The 27,847-nt window shown below is 47.8% G+C and overlaps 1 protein-coding gene across 9 annotated transcripts; it reads right to left on the reverse strand.

The window, feature by feature from the left end:
* Positions 1–1,740: 1,740 nt before the first annotated feature.
* On the reverse strand, positions 1,741–27,177 carry SLC41A3 (solute carrier family 41 member 3). 9 transcript variants are annotated; one of them, XM_039559116.1, is made up of 11 exons: positions 27,090–27,177; positions 25,730–26,046; positions 15,353–15,460; positions 14,464–14,535; positions 13,520–13,664; positions 11,311–11,457; positions 8,582–8,726; positions 7,791–7,870; positions 5,922–6,056; positions 4,980–5,128; positions 1,741–2,673 (listed from the first exon to the last, which is right to left on the reverse strand). In XM_039559116.1, exons 2-11 carry the CDS (start codon positions 26,018–26,020, stop codon positions 2,488–2,490), a joined length of 1,458 nt encoding a protein of 485 aa, XP_039415050.1. In that variant the 5' UTR covers positions 26,021–26,046; positions 27,090–27,177; the 3' UTR covers positions 1,741–2,487. The 9 variants fall into 9 exon arrangements, with proteins under 9 accessions (XP_039415050.1, XP_019136023.1, XP_019136027.1 ...); XM_019280478.3 differs by lacking the exon at positions 27,090–27,177 and adding an exon at positions 26,725–26,855; XM_019280482.3 differs by lacking the exons at positions 25,730–26,046; positions 27,090–27,177 and adding exons at positions 16,801–17,143; positions 21,015–21,086.
* Positions 27,178–27,847: the final 670 nt, after the last annotated feature.

Below are 27,847 nucleotides of genomic sequence, written 5' to 3' on the forward strand. Positions count from 1 at the left end.
AGCCCAGCATGGACAAGGTGCAGCACAGGTCACCTTGGTGCAGCTGTGTCCCACAAGTAGGACACAGATGGCATCCATTACGTGTTCCCATCCATGTCCTCTGTCAACAGTGACAAGCAGATTAAGCTGAGTTCTGCCCAGAAATCCCCCAATGAAGGGACATACCAGTGCCAGGGCTTTGCTACAAGCACACAGCAGAGAAGCAGCCAGCGTTGGGCACTGGGATTTGATGCTGGAGGAGTGTGACTCGGGTCCCTTGTAGTCTGTACCAGCCACCTGCTCCAGTCTAAGTCTTACGCAGGATTGGAGAAAGCAGGAGCAAATCTGTGTTAGTAAGAGAAAAGCAGAAGGAGTTTCATGTGTTCAGGATCCTGTAGAGGGCTGGGGTATCCCCAGCATCTTGGCTTTAGCACCAGCCTTACCTGATTCACAAGATCAGCAAAAGCACCAAGCTCCAGAGGGGACCTCTCTGAGGTGGTGGGGACAATGCAGCAAGGAGGAGGAAACATGGTGTTGAGGCAGGAGGAGTTATTTGCCAGGACTGCTCAAGTCAGTGCCAAATTGGAGCTAATAAAGGTTTACAAAGTAAAGCACTAAGCTTAAGTTATTAAAATATATATGTACATCTGCTCTAATGCAGCCCCTGAAACTGGGACTGGCAGTCAGATGCTTTGCTTTCCCCACAGGCCCCCTCAGCTGCTGCTGCTGCTGCAATTCTCACCCATGGGTGCTCTGGCTGAGCAGAGTCAACAACACAGAGGCTGCAGGGGAAGATAAAGCAGCAAGACCCAAGCCAGGGCAGTGTATGCCTCGCATCCTGAAACCTCCCTGCCAGGGAGCTGCCGTGCACAGCCTCTCCAGCTCAGCAGCATGGGGCAATTTGTTCCTCATGACAATAAAAGGAAGAGGAAGCTTGGAGAAAGGGCAGACAACAGCTTATTTCTTTCTCAGGGAGTGCTTCTCTCCATGCCTGGCAGCCCAGAGCTGAACAGCTTTTGCTGTTAGGGACCTTCAGCCATGTGTCAAACCCATGCAGGGGCTTCAGCTTTGCAGCAGCTCTGGGACACCAGAGCAGAGCTGGGAGCAAAGAAACACCCAAGGCCAGCAGGAACCCAGCACATCTCAGATATAAGTGGTTTAGAGATGGCAGGTCCTTGAATAAGGCATCTGTCTGCCAGCAGACTGGGGGACTTGACCTCCCCTTTTCCCTTCTCCAACAACGAGGCAGATAATTAATAAAGGTGAGGCCTAGTGACATTTTTCAAAGGTTTGATCCGTGTCCTCGACTCCTGACTCTTCAGCATCTTATTATCTGGAGGACTCTATTGCTTCTTCAATTTCAGAGAGAAATTGGCTGCTTTCAGTCCCACAAGCCTCCCTGACATGTCCCTGGTAGCATCAGATTGCCACCCTGGAGCAAGGACCTGAGGAGTCACTGGCCACAGCCTTGTGCCTGATCGTCACCCAGACCAACACAGGCGGCTTCTGGACTCATCCCAGAGCAATTGTTAATGAGTGGATGGCGACTGTGGGAGAGGGAATGGGCGTTAGTTCTAACTTGAAACATGTGGGTGGCAAAAAGTCCTTGGTTAGGAAACACTGATTTTCCTGAAGCCCTATTAAAATTGTGTTGTCCAACACTGAGTGGATAAGAAAGAAGCAACAAGTTCTACCTGACAAGTTAGAACTAGAAACAGGCAGAGTCATGGCAACAAAAAAGCAACCTGCAAATCCACAGCATTACTTTTTTTTTTTTACCCACTTTATTAATGTGTGTGTTTCTATAAACATTTTAACTACTGGACAGGACATTTCATAAACCGTAAAAACAAACCTTCTTGCCCCCAAAATGCAATCTAACCAGCTTTTTGGTCAGACACCAGCAATGCTGCCAGGGCAGGTAGGTGGTATCCCTAGATAACCTCCCACTGGGCATGAGCCAGCAGCTCACTGCCTCAGATCCTGAGCCTCTGAGCGATGGAGAGGAGACAAGTTTAAAGACCTGGTTGCTCTCCTACTCCAGGGATTCAGCAGGAGGAAAGTGGGCTGAATCAAGAATTTCCCTTGATGGAAAGTCAGAGTCCGATGGAGGGGCTGCAACACCCGCTTGCAGGATCAGACACAGTGACCTCGGCAGGCCTTGGAGCAGCCTCGGGGCCGTATCAGGGCTGGGCACTGAAACCACGGCCCAAATGCTCCTTCCTTCCAGTGGCCCAAATGCTCCCTGTTGCCTTGTTTGCCAGGTGCAGGTGTGAGCAGCAGGTGCTTCTTAAAACCGTCTCGCTCACTTGCTAGGGCACGAGTTTGTGGGTGCTGATTCCTCGAGGGGGATGAGCCTGGCTTTAAGGCACCATGGGGAGGGCAGGTGGGGTGTCGGGGTGGCAGGGGAGGCCCAACCCAGCCAGGTGACCCAGTGTGGATCGCCAGGAACCCCGTTGTCCTGAGGAAAGCACCGTATCACACGTGATGAGAGCAGCACGTGGACTCTCAGTTCCCCAGGTTCATGTCTGTGCCGTGGATGAGCCAAACGAGGCGGAAACAGATGGCCAGGAATCCAGTGCCCAGGAGATCACCCAGGGCAGTGAGGTAGGGGATGGAGAAATTATCCGGGTCCAGAGCCTTCCTCCACATCAGGCGCACGATCAGGTCGGCCACGTAGAGCAGGATCCCCACCTGAGAGAGGCAAGACAGGCCCTGCTGTGAGGCAGCGGGAAGGTAACGCCCAGAAACCCTCAGCTCAAAGCCAAAGTGATGTGGCCATGGCCAGGGTACCAGAGCTAACAGGGGGCACTGAGCAGCTGCACCTTCCCCAGAGAGCTGGTGTGGAGATCCTGCTTGAACTGCTCACCAGCACCGCCTGCCCAAACCAGAGCCTGGCCACACCAAAAGCATCTCCCAAAGGTGCAGTTCCTACCTCCCATGCCTTGAATGGGAGTGCTCCCACTCACTCCACCAGATGAAGGGCTCATGTGAATATGCAGGCAACCCCAAAGGACAAGTTCGTTGCCAGACTTTTTTCTCTTCAACCTTCTTTTTTCCATCAGAAATTCAGGTCATGTCTGCTTTGTTTTTCCTAAAAGTCTCAGTGGACAACTGGAGTTTGAGGCAGTTTTTACATCAAAGCTATCCCAAGCAGAACTGACATGTTAGAAAAATAAAATAATTTCTTTTTTTTCACCTCAACATTTTAAAAATCTTTGTTGTGATTTCTTTTAATTCTTATTTCATTCCCAATTCTGATAAACAGATGGAGGAAAAAATACTTTGGTTAAAGACTGTCTAGTTAATTGAACTAAGAAGGGAGAGAGAATTTGCGCCCCACATCTGTGGTCCCTCCATGGGAGACCACAGCACATCAGGAACCAAAGCCTGAGGCAGCATTTCTAAAGGTGAAGACTGCAAGCTGGGTTGGGAGAAAGGGAGGAGGAGAGATGGGGGAAGCAAATTAAATGACAGAATCACAGAAACTAAAGCTGGCTGGAAATTCAAGAGTTTTACCAAGATCATTTGTCTTCCTCAATTCAGGATCAAATACATCCACATCTTTCCTGATGGAAAATTTGTTTAACTTGTGCTGAACAACCCTCAGAGATGGAGATGCCACACTAAGCAATCAACCCCATGGCTTTTTTCCCCCCGTTTTTGTTTTTCCCAAAGCCTAACATGAATCTGCCTTTTTCCATTTGAAATCCATGATTTCATGTTTCCTCCCCTAGTGACCACACAGCAAATATTATTCTGTCCCTCCCTACAGAAATTTGGTAGATTAAAGGTAGTTTAACCAGATTTTTCTCAAGCCTCTCTACTTTGGACTAATTAACCCCAGTCCATTCAATCACTCCCCTGAGGTCATTTTTTCTGAGCCTCTGATCTTTCTCTTTGGGCTTCCTCCAACTGACCCAAACTTTTCCCACCCCTTCTTTCTTACTGTCTTTCTTTATAAAAAGTATAACAGGGGGAAAAAAGGACCAGGCTGAGTGTATTCTCCTCCTTTGGCCTCCACGGGAATCTTTCGGGGTCAGTGGTGTTGCTGGGATGCTGCTCTTTATGCTGTCATTTATTCTTCGTATTTTCATGCTTGGCTTTGGTTGAGGAGTTACCTCGATGCATAAAGAGAAGAATAAATATTTTCCTTTACAACTATGGCTGTGCTGCTGGGCTCAGGGTTGTGCAAAGGTCGAGAAAAACTGATTGTTTACACACACAAGGAATTCACCCTCAGAGACAAGGCTGCTTGTAAGGCAAAGTGAGAGTCAGCCACCTCACCGTGCAAATTAATTAATCACTGATTTAAAAGGGCAAATGAAGTCAGAGCCTCTGTGAGTTCAGGCAACAGCCACATGCATTTCTGAGTGAGAATAATAAAGTTTACAGGGCAGGAAAAACAGCAAAAGGGAACAAGCAGGACAAATCAGATGATCTGCCCATTGCCTACCAGGAACTTTTACTTTTGAAGAAGAACTGCTCAGGGCCTGGGTTTTCCCCTTGTTTTTTTACCCACATGGCCCTGCCCGCAGGGATTCTCTAGGTCTTCACCATAATATGTGACACTGGTTTCCAAAAAGGGTGGGGAAACCTGCTGGCTGGAGTTCACTGCTTTTCACTTGCCCCTTGCTGGGGTGACTAGAGGCAGCCTAGAAATACTTGGAGCTTAGAGACTGAAGAAGTGAACACTTTAAAACAAGGTACTTCCTTGCTAAGTGTGTCTCTGCACACTCACTGCAGCTCAGGACGTTGAGAACTTGTTCCTCCTCTCACCCTAAAGCACAGTCATGCTCATGTGGGAAACCAGAGCCTGGCAATTTGGGTGAAGTATTACTGGACCTACAGAAGGTACATGATGCTTGGTAGAAGCACACCTGAGACAACAGGAAACAGAGGCTGCTGCTGGATGTTTTACTGTGACTCCTTTTTAACCTGGAGAACGCTGGTTTTATGTTATCTGATAGGTCCCTTTTGGATGAGAGTTTGGGGTTTACCTGCAGCAAAGCAGCGGCCAGATAGAACATCACAAAGGTGAAGGACAGGGATGTGTGGCCTCCCTGCAGCAGGTGGATGGTGTAGAGGAACACGAGGTGCCCTGGGATAACCAGGAGGAACAGGACCCGGGCTGACTTGGAATTCACCCCTGCAGAGCACAGAGACAGAAACAGGGGTAACAGCAGCTGCAGAGGGTGCGGGAGGGCAGGACACAGTGCATGTTTTAATGCATAAACCTGGGGCTGTCCCCTCCCACCAACCACACTGCTAATGCCTTCTCCAGATCACACAGACATGGGAAGCATCTGCAGGATCAGCCCAGCAGCTTTGTCTAGCACTGAAACTACATGCCAAAGACTTTGTGCTCCATGCTCATCCACTCTGATTCTTGCAGACACTCCTCTCAGCTGCTCTCTGCCTCTTACAACTTCTGCTCTGCCTTGCTGCAACAGATTTTCCCAGTTTATAGTTTGATCTAGCACTAACTCTCAACCTAACAGGGAAAATCAAGAGGAACTCTATAAAGACAACAGACCCAAAATTGAGTTTTGCTGATGCTTAAGTATTTCCAGTGCTGAAGACGGAGGAATTGCTGATTTTCAGCAAGATTATGGTCTATTCACCGCTCTGTCCACAGGTGACGGCTCTAGGCTGGCCATTAAAATGACTTTCTGTTAGATCAAATCTAAGATTCTTTTTCAATTACTTTCTTTAGTCCTCCCTGAAGGCCACTTTCTTTGCATGCCAGTGAGCAAATATGCCATAAGCCTTTTTTTCACCTGCCCACTGCAAAGATGTTTTCTCTCAGATCTGAGAATTCTCTGTGGAAGGGGGAAGTTCTGCCTTTGAAACCCACCTAGTCCTTCACCAACCAGGCTTGGGAAAGGAGCTATCTGTGATCACAGGCCTTGAGACATGGACACCAAGGGTTCAGGGTCTACCTGATGAGAAGAATGTGGTGCATGGGTTGGGCCAATTCTGCCTCATCTTGTACGGCAAAACTCCAGGCATGCTCCAGAAGTGCAGGAATGTAGAAATTCGGCTGGCTTGGATGGCAACCAGATTCCCTCCAACACCTGTGAGGCCAAAACACAGAAAACTTGTAAACCAGCTTCACCACAGCAGGAAACATCAATCTAAAACCTAACCCAAGGTGAGTCAATCTGCATCCACTGAGAGCAGCAGGGAGAGAAAGAGAAAACCTGATCCCTGCATCCCTAGTGGTGCTGCACTATTCACTTTGCAGGAACAGCTCTTAAAAATCAGGAAGGCTCCAGTAATTGTATCCTTCTGACTGCTGACTGAAAACATTTTCCCTTTCTCCCCAGCACTGGATGTAAATGCCATGTGGCCTCTGAAGAGGATGTAATTGCACCTGGTTTGACACAGTCTGTGAACAGCACCCAGGGAAAGCAGTGCAGATGCTGCTCATGGCCACTTCTTGGATTTACTCACTCAGAGAACCATTATTATTTAAAAGGCAACAGACATCACAGAGAGTGATTGTATGTCTGTCTGAAGGTACCTAACACACTTGTTAAATGAGAAGGAATCATGAGAATGAATTAGAACCCAAATATGTTAGCTAATTAAAGTAAATTAATTCCTTCCAGACTGATTAATTCTAGCAAACATGAAAAAGCCGGTACATTTTCCAGTAGAAAATAGAGGGATAATGATCTGTGGAGCAAACCATCCCCACCCAAAGTATTTTCAGGGTGGAAATGCCACATAAAAGATAACAGTGAGCCAGATGCTACAGGCTTCTCATGTTTTCCTTTCCCTGGAGAAGAAACCATCGTTAAATGTGAAATTTTCCAGACGGGAATCAAAGTGAAAATACTCAGGCTGTCTCACTGTGGCTCAAGGTGGGACCTGAGCCATGCACTGCCATGCTCTGCACATTCAAAGTGAAGAGCTGCCTGTGCAAAGACACAGAGCACTGCATAACTCTGCCACCAGCTCTGCCAAACGAGTCACCTGTCCCCACAGAGCGACCTCTGGGTCAATCATTGCTCAACTAAACGGCTGTTGACTTTCCCAAGCAGGTTCCTTGGCTAACCCTGCTGGAAAGGGTTTGTCAGCAAGGTGGTTGTCTTTATGCAGATCCAGTAAGGTGGCAGCTGGGTGACACCCTCTGGCACTGCAACAGGACACCATGCTTTGGGAGTGACATGAGGCCAAGCCTGCCCTAGGAACCTGGGTTTCCCCTGGAATGGCCTGTCCTACAAGAATGTTATAATAAGATAAAAAAGCCAGTGGATCTTCAGTGATACAAGGATTCCCAGCAGATTGTACTGATAGGTGTGTGTATAAAAGTACTGTGAATATAAATATAACCACAAATATACACAAAATATGTTGAGACATATATATTAAAAATCCAATTATATCCAATCCACATATATAATCTTTTAGATACATACATGTATATAATATTATTATATTAATATTTATCAACAATCTGTATAGGGGATGCTTGCACAGCACAAATTACTGAGTGGAGGGAAGGAAACAAGGGAAAATGGATTTATTGTGACATCCCAGTAGGTTTGATGTTATGAGAAGTGTCAACATAGCTCTCAGAGATGCTGTTAACCTTTCTGCACAGCTCTGTCCTCGCTGCTATTTTGCTCCAGAGACACTTCAAAACATAAGCAGGGATGTGATGGGGACCAGTAGTTCCACTCATGATGGGAGCAGGGTCTTGAACATTGATCTCTCTGCAGGGGCAACAGCAGATACCAGAACCCTTGGGAGGAGGGGGAGGGATAAATAAAAGCATGCATAACCCCCCAAGCCCAACCTACCGTTAATCACAGGTGTGAAAACCGCCATGCCTTCAAAGTTTGGGTCAGTTACAGTTTTGTCCAGGATGAGCCCACCAATGCTGTTAAAAAAAAGGACAGGAAATGAGGGTGGAACAATCTTTTCCCAGGGCAGTTCCTACACTGTGAAAATAGCACACTGAGGTGGGTTACTGTATCTTCCCCATTGCCAGGGTGGGACTGTTCACCATGTACCCCTTTTACAGCTCAGTTTTCACCAACAGAAAGCATTACACATTTTGTGAATGGCATAATGAGTTCAGAAGGACCTCCTTGGCCACCCCCAGGCAAAACTGGTAGTAGTTAGGAAAGCTTTATCATTCTCACACAAAGTTTTGTTACACTTCTGTACTGGCCTTAGCACTTTTTTAAAAACTCTCTCCCAGATCTCTGCTGCTTGTGAAAGATGTAGCACAGGAGGAATGAACTACCTGGCTCTATGTTTACCAATATTTTCCCCTTGCAGCTGGATAAGAATGAGGTTGAAGCCTGACAATTTGTGATGATCATCATCTGTGCTTTCAGTCTCCTGGCTGTCACCCATGTGGTGCCTGGATGTGCGAGTGAGACTTAAAATGATTTGCTTTTTTCAGTCCTTTGGGGGCTCCTTATCTGCTGTCTTGCAGCCTGTTGGAGAGTCACCAAGGGCTGAGAAGCTCTGGGCAAACACCCTTCTGCAGTCCCTTCCAGTGTCACTGTTGATGGCCTAAGTGAGCAAGGGGTCTCTCTGCAGTGTGCACACAGGGGTGGGCTGGGAGCAGTGCCTCCTTTACCTGCTGATGCTCATGGCAACAATAACCGGCTGCCACCCAGATTTCAGGACTTCGGCCAGGGAAGGACTTTGCTTGGCTATAGCAACCCAGAGAGGGATCATGACAATGAAGACAGCACAGATCAGAGGAGAAAGGTACTTCACATCTGGCAAGGAAAAGAAATCTTGAATTAAATGCCCGCAGCTTCATTGGTTGCCAAAATCGTATTGCACAAAGATGGGAAGAAAGGCAGCAGGACTCTTGCTCCAACCGAGTTATGTTAGATGAAAAATCACATGAACCATGATAGTCCCCACAAAGCCACCTCATTCCACCACAGAAATCCATAATTAATCCCTGAAAATCACTGCTAGAGGATGCTGCCTGAAAATCAGCAGGATTCAAAGCAAGTTATATTTGAAGACGAACAACTCTCCAATTCCATCTCCAACTAAGAAAGACAAAAAGTCACAAAATTTCTGGCTTCAGGGTACAAATCAAACAGCAGGGAAAGGGGGAAACTCCTCTGTGGAAGCTGTATCCTACTTAGGGCACAGCTCACACCTCACACTTTCACCTAAAACAAGAGGTAAGAGGTAATTTAGGAGGCAAGCTAGCAGAATTGCTGAGCAGCTGGTCTGCTCTATAGGAACAAATGTTCTCTGGCATGTATAAGCCACTTAAGATCTGGGATTTCTTTTGTGCTAGCTTGCATGTGCTTCCATTAGGTGCTTTTTCCATTCAGCAGAGGCATAGCCTTGGAGTGATCTTTAGAAGCAAAGAAATAAAAAAAAAAAGTAGATGTGCAGCACTAAAAGAAAATAAACATGACTCAGAAGCATGAGAAACACCTTCGAGCAATGGGGCTGATGCCAACCCTTTTGATACAAAAATGCTTCTTCAACAAAGCTCTCCATCTGGTCTCTGAGCTGGGGCCAAAGGCAGTGGGATGTAACACCGACTTTGCAGATAATCTGGGAGATGAAGCAGCTCCAAGTGTGCATTTTTAAAAACGTCATTGCCAGGGCCTTGGGCTACCTGGATGCAACAGCACTGACGTGATGGCATCTTCTGTGAAGCAAAGGCTCTTACACAAAGCGGTGCAACTCTTTAGGAGTGGCTTCAGTGGGCACTGAAATGCAGCTCCTGGGGAGTTAAGAGTTTTGTCAATGCACTCTACCCCCTGGAGTCATCCAGGACAGGTGGGTTGTATGACAGACTTAGCTGCTGTACTGGGTCTCTTACCCACACCCCTCGTTGTTTCCAGCAATTAATTCCTTCTTAAATAATGCAGACACAGAGCACTGGAGTCTATCAAACCTTATCAGAGCCCACGGAAAGACTCCTGGTAGGATGAATGATCTTCAGGCTCCACGTTCCAGTTCTGCCACATTCTCTCACAGGCATAAGCAAGCTGAAACCCTTTGGCACAGTTTGTATCTCCACTGTGCAGGACCAAGAAGGACCAGAGACAATTTTTAAAAAGTTAAGAATCTTCTCTGGCAAGAGGATATTCTGCAGAAGGAGATGGTGCTGCATCAAACTTTACAGACTCATCATTATTTTTGAAGGATACGTATATATTTTGGTAGGACTCAGAAGTTTTTAGAGTGTGACCTGTTCTTACTACACACTGGGGAGGGAAATGGATTTGTTCAAGCACCATCAGCAGTGCCATCCTCCTACCTGCCTCACTTCATGCTCCCAATGACTTGGGTGCTGACTATTTTCCATCTCAAAAGGCTCTCTAAACTACTCTGGCAACCCCACAAATGCTCTCTGGTCACGGCCATAGAGGTTATCAGTTGTTCTGCCGTGTGCTCCCTGGGAGATATTATCTGAGGCATAGCAACTGAAAGACAGATCAGCTTTACAGAGGCAGGTGTGATGGCATCATGGAAAAATCCTATTAAAAAAAAAGCACCTCTGAAGCTCAAGGAGGACTGGATGGAAGCAATTCATAGGCCTCTCCCTGCAGTGTGTGCTCCTTCACTCCCTCACTTGTGCTTGCACATGGAACGAGTTATGCAAACTGAGAACAGCTGCCTCACTGCTTCTGCTCACAGTCTGAAGCAACAGTTTGGGTTTCAAATGGTATTGAGTTTGCTGGATCTTTTTATTTTCCCATTTCTGTTCTAGGTTAGGCTCACAGTAAGTAGCCTAACACCTTAAAAGCAAGTCAGACATATATCACCAATGTTTTGAGCTTCTGAGGTTCAGCAGGTGCTCAAGTCTTTGGCAACCAGCAGCACAGCTAACCCCAGAGCCACAACTCCTACTCAGAGTCCTGCAAGCACAAAACACTGCAGACTGCTTCCCTCCAGCTGGATAGCTTGTTTATCCATGACTCTCCATGTGAGAGGATACAAGAATATTTTACAAGTGCCAAAACCCTGAAATTGCCTTGTGAAGAAGGACCTGCTATTACCCATGCACAGGAAGTAGTTTTGCTTGGCTAGTGGCAGATTCAGGAACAGAGTCAGTGTCACATATGTCAACCTGCTGTTCCAAAGCTGCACAATACATGTTGGTCATTTCTTTGACAAATCCCAGTTGTGTTTATTAGGCTCTGCCTCCCAGTTTGTTACTAAAAGAAAGCCTGGAAAAAGCCTCTTTGGTCATTTTTCTACCCCAGTGGCATGACAGCCTCCGTTCTGAAGCACGCCAGAAATGCTTAGGCAGCCTGCAGTAATTTCACAAGGATTTGTGAGCTCCCTTGCTGAGCTGCAATCGCCTGCTCAACACTGTACCTATGTACTTGAAGAGTGTACTGCTGATTCCTGCCAGGAGGGAAAGGGTTATCAAATCTCCAAGGCTCGCTGCTATGGGTGTGGCGACATTGTCTGGATTGATCCCAACTTTCCTTGCTCCGATGATCACTCCAATCATCACCAGACCTAGAGAAGACACAGAGCAGGCATCAGAGAAAGCATTCTGCTATGTTTTGCCCCAGAGGGACGTGGGGGTCTAAGAGAAGTGAGAGGCACATTACCCACAGCAGCACCACGCAGCTGCAAGTTGGACACCCCAGGAATTTGTCCTCTTGCTTTCACCAACCTGAAGGGTATGACTCTGCCCTTATGAACTGCACCAAGGGCCCAGAGGCACACAAGCAAATTCCAGGGATCAAAGGAGATACCAGCAGGCAGCCCAAATGTAGAAGCTCCCCTCCTGAGCAGCCTAATCTTTACTGCCTTGAAGCAGGACCAGGCACGAAGCACACTCATAGATAAGCACACAGCAGGCATACAGCAGCCTCCTGGTGCCATCCCCTCCTCTGGATTCCATAGCACAAAGATATTTTCCATATTAGACCAAAATTCCTCAAAGTTTGAATCACCAAGGAGCAATGAGTTTCCTTACAGGAGCCTGCATTAGCCTGTCAGCCCAGCCATCAGACTGAGCCCTCATGTCCCAGAGTCTTTGGGGCTGCTTTAATTTGCACAGGGTGCATATTGATGCTGTGAGCAGCTCCAGAGCCAAGGGGTTATGGAGGTGGCCCACATCTCTTCCCTCGTACTCTGAGGTGCACCTGGAATATTGAGCTGCTTTTCAGCATTGCAGGGGAGGAGGGAAGTTTTGCTTGCCCAGGTAAGTTTAGGAGCACAAACCCCAAACCCTGATGAACATGTGGGAATTCCTCAGCTATCACATCTCTCACAGGCCTGTGGAAGAGGCACCTAGAATAAGCCCTGCCTGGCCAGGCCCCACTGCTGTGTAAGTAGCATGGGCGGCCTTGAGACAAGACATAAGACATCTCTTCAAAGTCCTTCCGTGGCTGACAGGCTGCACCAAAGGAAGCCTGAGAAATGGTGATTCCCTCTAGCTCCCCACCTCTCTGTCCCTGTCTACACAGCCCCTCCAAAGCTGAGCATGCACAGGAGCATCAGCTCTACCCCAAGAAATGCCACATGTGCACCTTCTCTGATACAACATCCCTCATGCAAAAACACATCCTCACACAGCATGACATTTCCACAGCGGCCCTCCCAGACACCCACACTCCCCTCCCCACAGCACAGCTCATGCTGCTTCTCTCCCTGGCCATAAAAATAGCAGCTTCCCATCGTGCACACCCACACACAGGCTGTCTGTGACCGTGTCCAGGGAAAAAAAACTAATGTCAGCAGCAAACCTGAGACAGTACAGCAGCAAAGCCTCTCTGCACCACACCAAGCAGGGAGATTGTAGGGAAGGGTAATGAAAGCTGAGCTGCTGCTTTTTAACAACTGCCTCATCCCACGTTTTTCATCAAAGGCATCTACAATCACCCTCTGACTCCAGCTTCGGGATATGCACTTGTTCTAACTTGTCCTTTTCATTTAGAAAACTTGCTGTATCCGATGTGCCAGCTGCCTCTATTCGGGGTACCATGCTGCCCTCGTATGGCAGCCCTACAAACTGGAGATCTTCAGGCCGCTCAGAACAGCTCCTGCTGTCCAGCCCGTGAGTTCCCCTGGAAGAGGAAGAGCCAGGGGAGAGGACTGCCTGGTTCCCAGCTCACACCAGGTAAAACACAGCACTGGCCACAACCCCACTCAGGGTATGAGGTGACCCAAGTCTATCTCGAGCGTGGTCTGGATTTGTCTGCTAACAGACCCTCCATTTCCTGGGTGACATTATTTCACCCTCCCCTGGGAAAGGGCCAGTGTAGATGGCACATGGGGCACCCAAAGGACACGAAGTGGGGGGAGTGTGTACACCCATGCACAGTGTGTGGCATTTTTCATGTGATTTGATTGCTGCCTGTGGATGCTGAGAGCCCAGTGAACAACAGATGATGGGGGAAGAGAAGCAAAGGCAGGATGCAGAGAGGATGAAAGCAGCAGACACAGCTCCCTGCATCCCTCCTTCCTCTGCCAGACCAGAGGGATGCCAGCTGGGCCTCCCTGGTGGCAGGGACAGTTCATTCCCCACCTGAGTGCTGCACGTTTGATCTGAGGAAGCAGAGCCACTCACCGAGGGAAAGTGCAGCTATGAAGGCCGTGGTCACGCTGCTGGCACACAGCACAGCAGCCTGGCTCAGCTCCACAGAGCCCTTGGAGATGGCTCCCAGGATCACAGCAGCAACAGCAGCCAGAAGTCCCACCACAGTGGCCTGGACCTGGGGACCAAAGTACAGCTGGTGAGCACTCGCCCACATCTGCTCCCTGGGAGCCCTGGCTCCACACGACTGCAGCACTGCCACACAGCTTGGAGGGCAAAGCCTGGCACAGATGCTGATTGTTTATGTATTTAAACAGCATCCCTGCAAGGCTCCACTGGATCAAAAAACAAATCCTGACAAAGTTTGGAGAAAAACTCTGTGGGCCTGCAAAGGGCAGATAACACTTCAGCATAGGACACCATCAGCAAAGGAATAGCCCTGGTCAACACAAAACTGGGCTCCCCATCAGCACTGCACTCCTAGGAGGCTGGGAGCTGTGGAGGGAGATAAGGGAAAGCATACAGACCCATGTCACAAGCCCTGGGGTCTTGCCATGTCCAAACTCTAGGCTGGTTCCTGGATTTTAACAAGCAGAAGGAGCTACAAGAGGCATTTTCTCCCATCTCTCCCCTCCTGCCCGAGGCTGATTCCCAAACACTGCCAGTAAATGACAGGCTTTATCCAGGGGCTGCTGTGAAACAGGGATTGTGCCACAGCTCCTGCTGCAAAAGGAGTTCTATTATTTCAGTTTGTCCACAAAGGCAATGAATGTCTAGATGTGTTCTACAGCTAAACTACAAGCTCTGGGGCCACACAGAGCTTTACTGGAGGTCAAGTCCTGGCTCTGCTTGACTGTGTTGAGGATACCTGCCCCAAATCACCAGCTCTGCATTCAGCACTGCTGGAACAGATGCTGCTGGTTTGCAGTATAGCAAGAGAAAAGGGACTTTTTCATCTCCCAGCTGAAGTGACTTACCTGGATAAGGGCTAAATTGCAGGTGGCCATTTTCCATTGCTTCTGAGCATCATCCATCTGGCCAGTGTTAGCCTAGGAGTCAAGAGAGACATCCTGTAAAGCTGTTTCTATGCTACAGGTGGCTGCTGAAGGCAGCTTCACCTGGTCCCTGGGGGAAAGGGGCTGTCAGAGAGATGCAAATGAAGGTCACCATCTCCCAGCCTTCCCTGCACTTCCCTCTTGACACTTCTCCACCATGCCCCAGCCCAGTGTCCCAGGGGCATCAGAGGCTCACACTGGAGGTGCAGAGGTGTTGCAGGGCACCCGGCTAAAGGTGGAGTGGGCATATCCACCACGTCCCACACATAGAAAAAGCTGAACAAATTAAACCATTTTTTGTCCTTTGTTCCCCCTAAATTGCTCTGGTAAGCTACAGTTTCTCCTGAGGCACAACAAAAAGAGGCCAAAGTAAATGAAATTGCTTAGGGAGATAGAAGAGATCAAATATAGAGTAGCAAAAGCTGCTGTAGGTTCCAAGAAGCCTCGGTCTGCTCCCCCTGAAGTAGGATTGCTGGGAAGCTCTCAAGGATCAATACCCACAGAAAAGCAATCCAGTACTGCAGCTGACAGCTGTGGAGCCCTGGCTTTGTCTCCTTCATGTGTCACAGGGCCCCAAATATCAGCAAGTGGCCACTCAGGGATTAATTCACCTTCAAAGTGCGGATGGTAATTCTCTGTTCCAGTTAAAAAACGAGGGCAAACACATTATTTTAATGCTGACACCCCACTAGTTTCTACTTAGCAGAAAAGGGCATCTCTCATACAGTGTGATTATATAAATGAAGAATCTCCTGATGCCCCCTGTTAATCACCCCCCTCCCCACACCCCCACCAGCTTGTTAACACTCACAGCAGTGGAGAGCCTGGACGCCAGTGTCATCTCCAGATTACCCTTCAGGCCAACCAAGGCAGGAACCAGGATAAACACTTCTGTAATTGTCCGAAACACATCCCAGTGCTGGAAGAAAACAAAGGCAACGACCTCAGTTTGTGATGCTGACCAGTCCAATGCTGTTGCACCCCAGGGCAGCAGGTTCTTGGCTCACCACCTCCAGGTATCCTGTGCACATGGGGGCAGATGCTGCCCTGATGCATTTTGTGGTTTGCATTTTGGGAGTGAAGGAAGGAATTTTCAGCTTGCAGTATTCTTTTTCCACCTCATGCACAACAAAGCACTACCCTAACAAGGAAAGATTTTTCTTTCTGGGGGCAACAGAAGATTTTGGGAACCCACAAATTAAAATGTGCCTTTAGCATTAGCTAAGAACAACACGGAAAATAATTAAGGTTCACAAGCCAAACAAAATAGAGCATGTTCTCCAGCCTTTGCACTGACACTAGATACAGGAACCTCTATTGCTAACCAAACTCAAAAGAACAAAAACAAAGATCTGGAAAATGATCTAACAGCAAGAAGTTGTGTCTGTCTATTCTCACCAAACTTGTAGTCAAGCATCTAAGGCTCATGGTGGGAGGGAATGAGATTTCTGCATCTCTTCTCCACAGGCAGCTCCTAAATCATCCTGTTACCAAGTACATTCCCAGTACAGCTGGAAAAAGGTTTTGAATTAAGATATCTCATAAGACAAACTGCTGGGCCAATATCTTGTCTGTTGTTGCTCCTCTGAAGCTGAACTGTATAAAGCTGTTGAATCAGCTGCAACACCAGAGACAATCTGAAAACTTAAGAAACTTTTTTGACTGACATGTCTTCTCTAATTTCTGTTCCATGCAGTGCCTTGGAATATAATTAATTCCTCTTCCATGCTTTCAAGGGTGTTGGCAAAGTCCTGCTGTAGCCAGAGAGGTTTAAATCAGGATGAGATCACAGAATGGGGCAGTTCAGCACGAAGGAAAAGTAATGAGCCCAACATCTAAGAGCAGAATACAAGAAAAAAAGGGTGGCTGTAATGAGTCAGGTCAAAGGTCCATCTAACCCATCCTTAGCTCTGCCAATAATCAAATTTGGGTGTATAAAACAAGAATCTACAAAAATGACAAGTCAATGGGATAATTCTCCTGTGTATTTTCCAGACTATGACTATCTGCCACAGGGTACTGAGCTGGTGAGTGTTTTCTGCACACTTACCAGTGTTGAAAGCATTTCTCTTTCACGTCCCCATCCAAACTCCCCCCTCCAACCCATGTGCCATCCTGTGGCAAAAATTTCCATAGTTTAGCTACACACCATGTGAAGAATCAATTTGTTCCTCACTTCCAACCTGTCACTGGCTAGTACCTATGGTGGTCCTGAATCCTGGCACTAGAGGACAAAACAAACCACACATCCCTACCCACCTTTTCCACATCCACTGGGATTCTATAAACCTGAATATCCAGGCAGTTGGACAGACTCAATAAATGTTGACACATTCAGCTGCCAGCCTGTTAGGAAATATATACGGGGTGTAACAGCTCGGTGTTTTTCTCTGGCTGTGCCATGGGAAGCTGTGGGAAGCTGTGGGAAGGTGGTGGTGTCTGTCTGCTGGGAAGACCTCACAGCTTCCTTCTCAGTCAGGATGAATGAAATTGGAGCTGAGCCAGTCCTGAGCACGTTGTGGGAGGCACCTCTCAGAAGTGCAGATAACAGGCAAAACATTATTATCAATATAAAAAAGGCACTTTTCCTGGCAGTGGTGACCTGGAAAAAGGCACGTTTGAAAATGTTAAAGGTACGTTACTGTTGTGTAAACAACCAACAACACTACAACAGTCCCCTCATTTGACACACTGCAGTTTTGTTTAAATTTGTTAACATGGAACTTAAATACCTGAGAAAAGCTAGGGGCGGACACCTTTTTTAAAGATTCATATCCTCCTCTCTCCTCTCTCTTTAATTAAGAATAAAGATCCAAACATATCTTTGACACTTTCAAAAGAAAGAGGAGAAAAAACAGACTTTGTAGTCACAAGGTAAAAACCCCCAGTCATTTAAAGCACAGAGGCGTGCAGAAATTCATACTTAAGACCTTGCATATTTTGCACATAAAAAGACATAAATGGAAAGCAACAGGAAAACTTGACTGTTTGTATTTTCTGTGGACTCCACCTTCAGGAAAAATGACTTTGGTATATCTAGGTAAGCTCCAATCCTTGTGACATAATAGATTTTGCAGGCCTCAAGCCATCATAACAGAAGTTTCAGCATATGAGGTATGATTTTTTGGGACTCTGCCTTACATATAATTACACCTAAAAGCTCTGAACAATTAATAATCACACAACTGTGCTAATAAAAAAAGCTGACTTAATTGCCTCTATTTGAGTCTCATTAGTGACTCATCACGAGCCCAAGGACAGATTCATAATGATTTATACCACAGCATCCAGGACTCCATTGTGTTAGTGACTGCAGAAATACACAATAAACAGATGATGCCTGTGCCATCAACTTGCAGGACTGTCAGCTGGAGGAGTGGGTGAGTGGGGCAATTTGGAGCCATGCAGGCAAGGAATGACCTGAATGAAGACACCTGAACAAAGTCTAGGAAATGTCTCTGTCCTTTGAGACAAAAACTGGCCTCAAAAGAACAAAAACATTCCATGCAGCATTGCAAACCCACACAGGGTGACACAGAGCCAGAAAGAGACTCCTTGCCACTTCACATTTTCATACTGGAGTTTCAGCCCTAAAACTCAGCTCTGAGGAAGGTGATCTACCCATGGTGGCTGGATCTGCTTGTGGGGTCCCTCAGACAGGTCATGATGGATGCACTGAGCCAGCTTCCCCAGCTGCAGTGCTTTAATCCTGCTCCTCACCCTGTCCTCACAGACCCACACACGACCTGTTACCTCCCCAGGACATCCATCTCCCATGGCAGCAGCTCAGAAGCCTCAGAGGTTTTCCATTGCTCTGAACAAGTCAACAGAAAGATCAAAACATACTGGAGTACAAAATGCAAGCCAATTCAAAATCCTTTTCAAAGCTGATCATCTCATGGGCTTTTGTGAACAAAGGACAGAGATATCTTATGTCTGTGACTTTTATTTGGACTGTGTCCCACTCCAGTGGCGTGGAAAAGGAAAGTGAAAGGGAAGCTTTCCTCCTGGATTCTCTGCTTCGAAATCTGATCATCCAGCTTCAATCTGATTCTTCACTTTACTGTAAAAGAGTGGGCCAAACACTGGCAGGGCCCTTCAAGGTCTCCAGCAACACCAGCCAGCCCAAAATCCAGATGGATCAGCTGGCCAGGGATCACTGGAGCAGAGGCAGAAAAAGAGTCCAGAAGAAAAAAACCTGCGCCATGCTATCAGCCCTGCAGAGAGGCTGCATCACCTGCACACACAGAAAGAGAAAATGGCAAACATCTACTTCTTTGGGCATCCATTTCCTACAGCATGGGAGAGCCAGGTTTGAGCCTTAGAGTCAACTGGGCTAGATAAATCTCTTTTGTTTATTTTTCTTTTAAACAGTAACATGAACAGTTCTTGGTTTCATCCCAGGGCAGATCAGAAACTGCTAAAATCCTTAGAAGTTTGATAAGATATGAATGAGCAAATTCCACTTTGTTCTCTTTACAGCAATATGAGCACTGCAAAAGACAGCATCAGCTGGACTCACAACACAGAACCGAGTTATTTCAAGATATTTTGTATGTAATAAAAGAAGGGCAGCAGGATTAAACTCAGTATTATCTATGCTCTAGATACCATCCTTAAGCTTGCCCATATATCTCCCTGTCCAAGGCAGACACAGTTTCCTAAGAATGTTTTGCAGTCACTACAAATAGGGCAAAACATTCCTCAGCCAGACAAAGCACTAGAAAACGGGCAAATCACAGACTCCTGGACTTGAAAAACCTGTAGTTTCAGAATGTGAGCCCTCATGACTGGCAATATGAGTCTTATGGGACCTGGCCTCAAGCAAACAAACTTAGTGTCCGGTTTTAGTTGGACAGGACTGTTTCTAGCTCTCACACTTGCAGGGAGTTGAAAATAAACAGCTCAAAGACAAAGAAGCACAGAAGAATATCCCAAACCTTTAAAGGCTAAGATCTTTGCACTTTCCCAGCTACTGGTTTTGTTTTTAGCTATGTGGTTGTTGATAGCATGGCAGCTCACCTCACTAACATCTCTCCTGTGCCAGTTGTGACTCTCAATGCACTGGGCTCCCTCCTCTGGGAGCTGAACTCATGGACTGATGGCTTCTATTTCAACACAGTTCACCAGAAAATACACTTCCTTTGGTTGTGCTTCATGCCTGACTCCATTTCTAGAGCCTAGTGAGCAAATACACAAACTAGATTGCACATTGTTATTTAAAGGACAGGTGCAATGCACACATACATGGCTTGTGGTTTCCATCAGTTTGGATACAGTTACATTTTTGAACACAGCCCAGTTCTTAACAAGCGAATTGATTCCTTCCAGACAAAGACCTATTCACTCCAAGGTACAGAGTGGGTATGTTCTGTCTTTCTCCTTGTCTGAGACAACTGCTAACTATTAGCATAACATCTTGGGTAGTTTGAGAACTTCTGTAATGCTGCAAGACAGGTCTGTGCCTAAGCACAGCACAAGGTGGAGATGACAAACACAGCACACAACAGCCTGTGCCACTCCAGTTAACCCTTCTTTGATATTCCTTGTGTTCCCTTTAATTCAACTTCTCTGCCTTCTTTGTTTCTTCCAGTGCAAGAAAAAAACAAGCAAGGTATTGTCTTTCCAAACATTCAAGTATCCATATTTAGCTCCTCCTGTGGTATTAATGCCAGAGAATCCAATGTACTCCAGTGAGCTCAGAGTGCAGGATATATCCTTGGGAAACTCTGCCAGCCTTTTGATTTGTAAATCCACTGGCATGAGATGCCCAAACTAGATCAAATTTTACATTTCTATTTGTGCCACTGGTACAAAGGAAAGACGGATGGGATAGATCCTGGTTGTGGGCACAATGGTGTAAATGCAGCAGCACTTCCTGGAAGTCAGTGGAAGTTATTCAATTTAGAATTCCCACCTCAGAAACTGCCCAAGAAGCACACAGTTTGTAGGCAATGCTAATCATCTTATGGTGGCATGCCTCTCATCACAGTATCTAAATGCTTTCTAGACCAAAGATTACATTAAGTTGTTTCCAAAGAACTGAAGGCATGAACTTGCCTCTAAGTAAAACAGGTAGTTAGTAACAACCCTGACCTAGATCTCCTTATCAGCAATTTTTGAAGGAAAGAAATGCTATCATGCAACTGGGCAATATGCTGCAGTCTGATCCAGTTGCTTCACAGCAGTCCTTACCAAAGTGTTTAGCTCAATACAGAAAAGGGAGCAGCCAGTCTAATGCACCCAGCACAGTGTTAGGCAGCCAGTCTGAAAACCACAATCCCACATTATAAGAAGCCCAGCTACTGATCTAAAGGAGATGGATAGTGTCCTTCTAGCACAGCAAAAGCCTACAGTCACACTACTGACTGGCTTCTAGGACTGCACTCATTAAAAACAAACAACCACAAATACTCAAGGTCAGAGCCTTAGCCCACCCTCTCACCACAAGTTGCCTAATCACAGGTACCTACTTGAACAACATCCATCAAGAGGCCAGCAGCTACCATTCCCAAGCCAGCCAGAAGGAACGGCACAAAAATCTGGGAGGCAATGGAGAATGAAGTCTCTGGGAGAAATCCACTGGCTGACCTGGTCAACTTGCAGGTGAAACCTCTCAGCTTCTTGCCATGGAAGCACAGTTCCAACTGTAACTGGGTGACCACCATGGTCACACACTGTTACCCCATGCTCGGCAGGAAAATGGAGGGAGATCAGGACATCAGACAGATCCTCCTTGTAGCTCTCTCCAAAGTCAGAAGGAATGTTTTTCCTCAAACTACAGCAACGATGCCAAATTGGTTTAGTTTCTTCTCCTCCGAGGAGCACGTCCAGATGATTGCAGCAAGGGTATCCTCCAAAATTGGTTCAGCTGGGTTGAGCCCAGGTGGCAGCAAACTTGATGGACACAACTTCTCTGATTTATGTCCAGGGGGGAATTAAAAAAGAGAAGAGAAGATTGCAGAGATGTCTGTGGATGAATAGAAATGAGCCCACACCCCATTCAGCTCCCACCACTTCGGTAAAAACCAGTAAGACCTGCTCAGGCTACAGCACTGAAAGAGTGACAGGTCATACAAGAATCCCTCAGCATGCTCAAACACACTGGTGTCCTTTCTCCTCGGGTTACACTTCTTGTCAGAGCACGGCGTGCGTCTGATACGATGGTTTAATGTGTAAGCCTGCTGCAAACCAGCCCAGCTCCCTCGCTCCCACCGCAAGCACTGCTGAACTTTCCTCGCTGTCCCGAGGCCGAGGAGGTGGGGAGTTACCGACCACGATCCATTCTGCACTTCTCCAAGGTGAAGAAAGGTCAAGGAAAGCACGAGCCCGCGTCTCTCTCAGCTGACGGCATTACGCAGGTCTCAGCCCCGGGCAGGTGACACAGCTGAGCCGGCTGCTGACACCAGATCTGCCCTTCTAGACCCCGGCCCCCCGTGTCCGCTCCATGGGCTCCGCGGGACAGAACAATCGGGCTATGCCAGCTGTACCTCTGAATGACTGGCTCTCAGGGGGAAAAAGGTTCCGAGAGCCAGCCAATAAGCTTCAAAAGCGAACACCCTTATCTGCTGTCATCACTTCAACTTTCTGCTAGTTTGCAAAGGCCAAGATAAGAGTCATAGCCGGAGCCTATTTAAGGTAGCTCCATAATCTCTGTGCACTACAGGCAAGGGAGAGAAAGGGCACTCTGTGAGCTGGTCTCCCTTCCTGCTCTGAAGTGAAACACGCTGCTCCTGCATGCTCCCGGGAAGGCACTGCCTTTGAGAGGGGGTCTCACCCCAGAGGCTTCATGGTTAAGCAGCTGATACAAGGTCAAAAAACAGAGCTACACCACAGCTATATACGGCCAAAAAAAAAAATTTGTATCCTGCTCCGTAAAGGCTTCAGCTCAAAGTCAAGGATGTAGGGAAAAGAGTCGTGGTATTTTGCTGGGGCTCCTTTCTAATAATTAATCTGGGCAGACTAATTGAATCAGAGAGTCAAAAATCTCTAAAAACCACAATTTAGGACGGATCAACCCCTTCCCTCACACCCTCTGCAGAGAGAAAAATGGCTTGTGGACTCTGTCCTTGTGACAGGGTCCCCAGCATTGCGGGGGAGTTGGAGAGAACGTGATGTGCTCGCAGCTAAATAGGGAACTGAGGAAGCTCTCAGCCATTTAGACAGTGTTTCTTTGGTCTGAATTCACACAAACCAAAGCCCGGAGCCTAACAGGCTGAGGTGACAGCAGATCTCCCTGGAAGCATGGCAGGGTGGAAAACAAACCCAGGCTACAGAGGCTCTGTCCTTCACTGCTTTCTAGGCTGTTATTTTGGTACAGCCCCTAAAACCTTCTCCACTCCCAGCTGCCTTGGTGTGTATATGTGTCTCCACCACCTAACAATGGCCCAGTGAGCTGAAAGCTAACAGGAGAGTACATTTAAGCTAATCTAACTGGAAAAAGGTCCCACAATAGCTGGAAGAGAGGGGTTAATAAAAATCCTGTAATAAGCACACATGACCCAACCTCTTTATACCAGCTGGGAATAGAGAAATGACAGTATGAAGGCCCAGTTCTGGTTAGTCATTCACAGAGGCTTCAAGGAAATAAAAGACAATTTCTGGACAACTACCATAGGTTTTCAAGTTCAAATAATGTGCCTACCTAGTCCCATACGTCACTGTATCAGCTAACTGGGTTGATGACAGGCAGAAACATTAATGTAAAGGAAATATCAATGAGCCTAAATGACTCAAATGACATTAAAAAACACAGCAGCGACACATCCTGTACTAAACGTCAGCCTGACAGGGTTTATGAGTTTATCACGCTCCATCTCTCTCCTTCTAAGCAGGCACCATAAAAAGCCCTCAACCGATAAATCAGTATGCAGAGAAGGTAATTGGTTCAGGTGACCCATGTGTGTACACTGGGTCCTTTTATTATGCATTTAAGGAGCCTCTGATAAAGAGCTACACCATATTTGTGAGCAGGGAGATGCACCACATTTTCCTGGCAAATAAATATACCTTATTTGTCCAGAAAAGACACAGCAGGTTTGAGAAGAAAGACAGCATTGCTCAACAGTGGGAAAAAGATTGTAACTAGCTAGTGAAAAAATGAAAAAAAATCCCCAACAGCTCACGGCTGTACCACTCAAGATGGTAAAACCTGGGGAGGTGCACTGCTGCCCTTCTCTGCATGCAGATACACCCTATCCCCACGCTGCCAACCACTCAACGAGTAGCATTGTCCTGGAGGAGCCAAAGCAGAAACAGACTCTTTGGTGAGTCCTGACCCTGATCTGGGGCCTCCATCCACTGGCACAGTACAAAAAACAGAACGGAAAGATGGCAAGTGTCTGAGAGCACATTTTCATATGTACCTTATCATCCCTGCAAAGAAGAGACAGAAATGCCCGTGCATGCTCTCACAACGTGGCAGTGTGAGCAACAGGCAGCTCTATTCCAACACCACGGACTCACAGGAGGACAATGATTTTTGGGGACTGCACGTCCCACTTGCTCGAGCACTACTACTCCTGATTGAGCCCTCTGTCACATCAAGCAGTCTATTTTTGTTTCTAACCTTGCTCTTCTCTTCCCCACTTTAGGAAAGCGCAGAGAAGAGAACTTGGGTGGAGAGAAGGAAAGCAGGCAGATGGAGAGTGCCTGGGGCTCCAGGACTCTCAGGGACCCACTGTTGTTCCACAGAAACAGCAGCAGCAGCAGCCAGGCAAAGGCCAGGAAGGAAGGACAGCAGCAAGTCCATGATGAGATGTGCTCAAGCAGTCCATGGTCATGCACAAACAGCTGCTGTGCTAATTGCCAGAAGCCATGTTTCCTATGAGATGTTGCATGGGTTGATTTCCCATACTTTAAGCACTAATATGATAGCTTTTAGTGAGCTCTTTATTTGGAAAAACAGAAACCAGACTTTTGCAGTTTCAGAGGAGAATGAGGTTTGCCTCACATTTTGTTCATATTAGTGGCTCAGTTCTTCCTAGAAAAAAAAAACTCCCAGGGAAGAAACATTGAAAGAAAAGTCCTCCTCCAACATCGTAAACCCATCTGCAATCCATTTCACACTTTAATAACTCACAGTAGGAAGAAACATACATTTAATGTCAGAGATCCATAGGAACAGGCAGATCTAAAAACTCTAAAAAATAAAAATGGAAGTGGCTGCTCAGTGTTCAAGACTCTTGGGAATAATGTCTAAGGACACAAAAAGTGGTTTGACACTGTGTTCTCGATTTGCCTGGTGTTCTGTGACCTGACTAGACATTCTGCTGGGTACCAAGTACATGCTAAGGTCAGTTAAGGATACTGTGTCACTCCTAAGCCTTTACAGCTCTTCTAGCTCAGGGAGATCAGCCCTGGGTTAATGACAAAGGAACACAGCTCCAGATTTGTGAAAGGTGTCAATGTAAGCACAGTAGTTTCAGTGTCACTGTATCAGATAGGTCAGGGTAGTTTGACCTCACAGCTAGTTAGTCAAATAACAAGGTTAACAAAGAGGCATGCAGTGAGAGTAACCCAGAGTGCAGAGGCACGGCAATTTATAATCTGGAAATTAACTGCAGCTTTAAACTGTCTAAAATTAGGTGCTGACAACTGACTTAAAGGTCTGTATTGCTGCAGCATAGGAGGAAAGATCCCTGACCATCACAGAGTCAGAAATGGGACTTAAAGGATACAAGTCATCAGCTGTGAGGCCTTATAAAAGGATGTGGTGCACAGGCAGGGCTGAGCTGCTGTATGAAGTGTTAACAGTGCTGGACGCCTTGTGCAAGGAAGCAGCGGATGCAGGGCTGTCCAGAGCTACATCCGTGAGTGGTATCACCACTCCATCTGCTGCAGGACAGCACTGTGCCACCCCAGCCTTGGGGCTGCACTCACCCACCCTCTTCCCAGGACCAAAGAGAGATCTCTGCACAGGACTGCATGCTCCTAATCATCCTTCAGATACTCTTTAGTACCACGTTCTCTTTTTTATCCAGAGGAGGAAAGGTGCCAGAAAAGCACCACAGGTTGTCTCTTGAGAGCTGCACAGTGCATAATAGCTGACTTTGAGGGACATGCTGTCATAGGAAACTGCTGCAAATCCTCCCTTACTATGCCATTCCCAGAGCAAATCCCCTGCCTCTGAAGGAAAGTCCCCCAATTATCCCATATCGGGTATGTCAGATGAGTTTCTTTCCCTTACCTGAACATAATCCAAAACCATGCCTGCCAAGACCATGCCAAGCCCAGCTAGGAGGTATGGCAGGAGCACTTGCAGGCAAATTGAGATGGCTGACTCTTCCTGTGACTTTGCCATGGCCGCTTTCTCCTCAGCCAGCAGCTTCTGCTGTGCATGCAGAGAGACATCCTCTGCTTCCTGGCTGCCAAGTCGTCTCTCTCTGTGTTTACCCTTGCTCTTTCCTTTGTGCCTGGATCGCTCTCCATTCCTAGACCTTCCCTCTTTTCTCCTCTGCCGAACTTCCTCACCTTTCATGGTGGCTTTCTTGAATCACAGTTTTTCTGAAAAACGAAGTCAGAAACAATGAGATAACAAAAAGAAGTATCAGGTAGGTAAGAGACAGGAAATCCTTTGGCTCTTTGTGCACTCCATTAACCTGACAGCAAACTACCACCTACTCCCCAAACCAAGATGCTCTGCTGGTCCAAATACTAGTACTTAGTTTACCTTCAACTTTGTACAGTGTCAAACCAATCTCCCTTTCTGTAGTTGCACCTCTTCCTAGGCCTGTGTTCACACTGCAGTGCTTGCTGTGCATCCGGGCTCTTCCCCTGAGAACACTTAGAAGAATGCAGAAGGTGCTGCACATGGCCTGAACTCTTGACCCACCAGCTCTCACACTAGGAGTCACACGAACTAATGAGCCCAGCAGAATCCAACCCTTTTCAGGACCTGACCCCCAGCCAATAAATGGGAGCAGTTGACTTCCTTATATCCTAGCATCCCACAGTCCAGCAAAGGACTGACATCCAGGTGTGTGCTATGCATACTACCTAGCACAGCTGTCCACCTCTCCTCAATAACAAAACAGTTCTTTGATCCTCATGCTAATCCGGATACTTTTCCTTCCTTTTGTGCCTTACTTGACCCGCATGCACTACATGACTCATCTATCTGCAAGGAAGTTGCCATGACCCCACAACATCTTTTAAGAAAAAACAGACATGCAAAGCTCTCACCAGTAGTCCTTTTGCTGCCATCAGATCTCATTTCTTGATAGAACTGTCATTCATACTGCCTGTCCCACTGCTGGCCCAGGCAGTGCCCCAAGTCTTTCACCCATCACCTCCTGCCAGCCCTCATCTGGATCAGCCTCTGCCAGATGTTCTCTGATGCTCTCATTTTCAGGATGGACCCCTAACACCCCGAGGCCCTGCGCTACCCCACGTAGGACCAATCCTCTTCTTGCCCAACATCTGGGGAGCAGAGGAAACAGCTGGGAGGCCCCAATCACGGCTGGGGAGGGGTGGGAGGAAGGATGGGCAAGACAAAGTCCCGCTCTGCGGGCGGAGGAAACGCGGCCCCGTCCCCGCGCGGCGCTTACCGGCTCCGTGCGCTGCCCGTGCCGGGGCTGTCCCCGCGGGCCCGCGGGCGCGGCCGGGGCGATGCGAGCGCGGGAGGCTCCCGCCACATCTGGGCGCGGCGGGGGCGGCTCGGCGCCCGCCCTGCGCGGCGGCCGCGGGTTCGAGCCCGGCCCCCGCCCGCGGAGGCGGAGGCGGCGCCGTGAGTGGCAGTCGCCGGTCCTGCCCCGGCGCCGTGCCCGCACCGCGGCCGCCGCACGCCCCGCCACGCCGGCAGCAGCCTCGGCCCCCTCCCGGTGCCCCCCGGCCACAGTGGGAGCAGTCCCAGCAAGGACGGGTCCCACTCGGGGGACAGCCCCCGGGACGGCGGCGCTCGGGGGCCCGGAGCCGTCCCCCGCTCTCCCGCCCCGCTCCCGGAGCCCGTGGAAAATGGTAGGGAAAGGGTGACAGCTTCCAGCGTGGGCAGCGTAAACAGGAGGCTGCAATTAAGAGCTGCGGAAAGACGTTTCCTCTGTTTGGGTTTGTCGGGATATTTTTTCTTGGGGTTTTTTTCCTCCTCATTTTGCCATTTGCAAGAGCTCGTGTTGCAAGCTTCCTGTGCAAAAGCCTGCCTCCACCACCGGCACAGCAGAACTTCTGTTGATTTGTTTTTTTCTCCCCCTCCCGTTCTGAATCAGCGTGTTAGAAATGTGATTACAGCATCCATCACACTTAAGCACATAAATCTCATTAAGCACTGGAGTAGCCATACTCATGCAAGTCTCCTGAATCATGCAGCTCA

The sequence above is a fragment of the Corvus cornix genome, chromosome 12 (genome assembly GCF_000738735.6).
Source record: "Corvus cornix cornix isolate S_Up_H32 chromosome 12, ASM73873v5, whole genome shotgun sequence".
In the NCBI taxonomy this organism is placed as follows: Eukaryota; Metazoa; Chordata; class Aves; order Passeriformes; family Corvidae; genus Corvus; species Corvus cornix.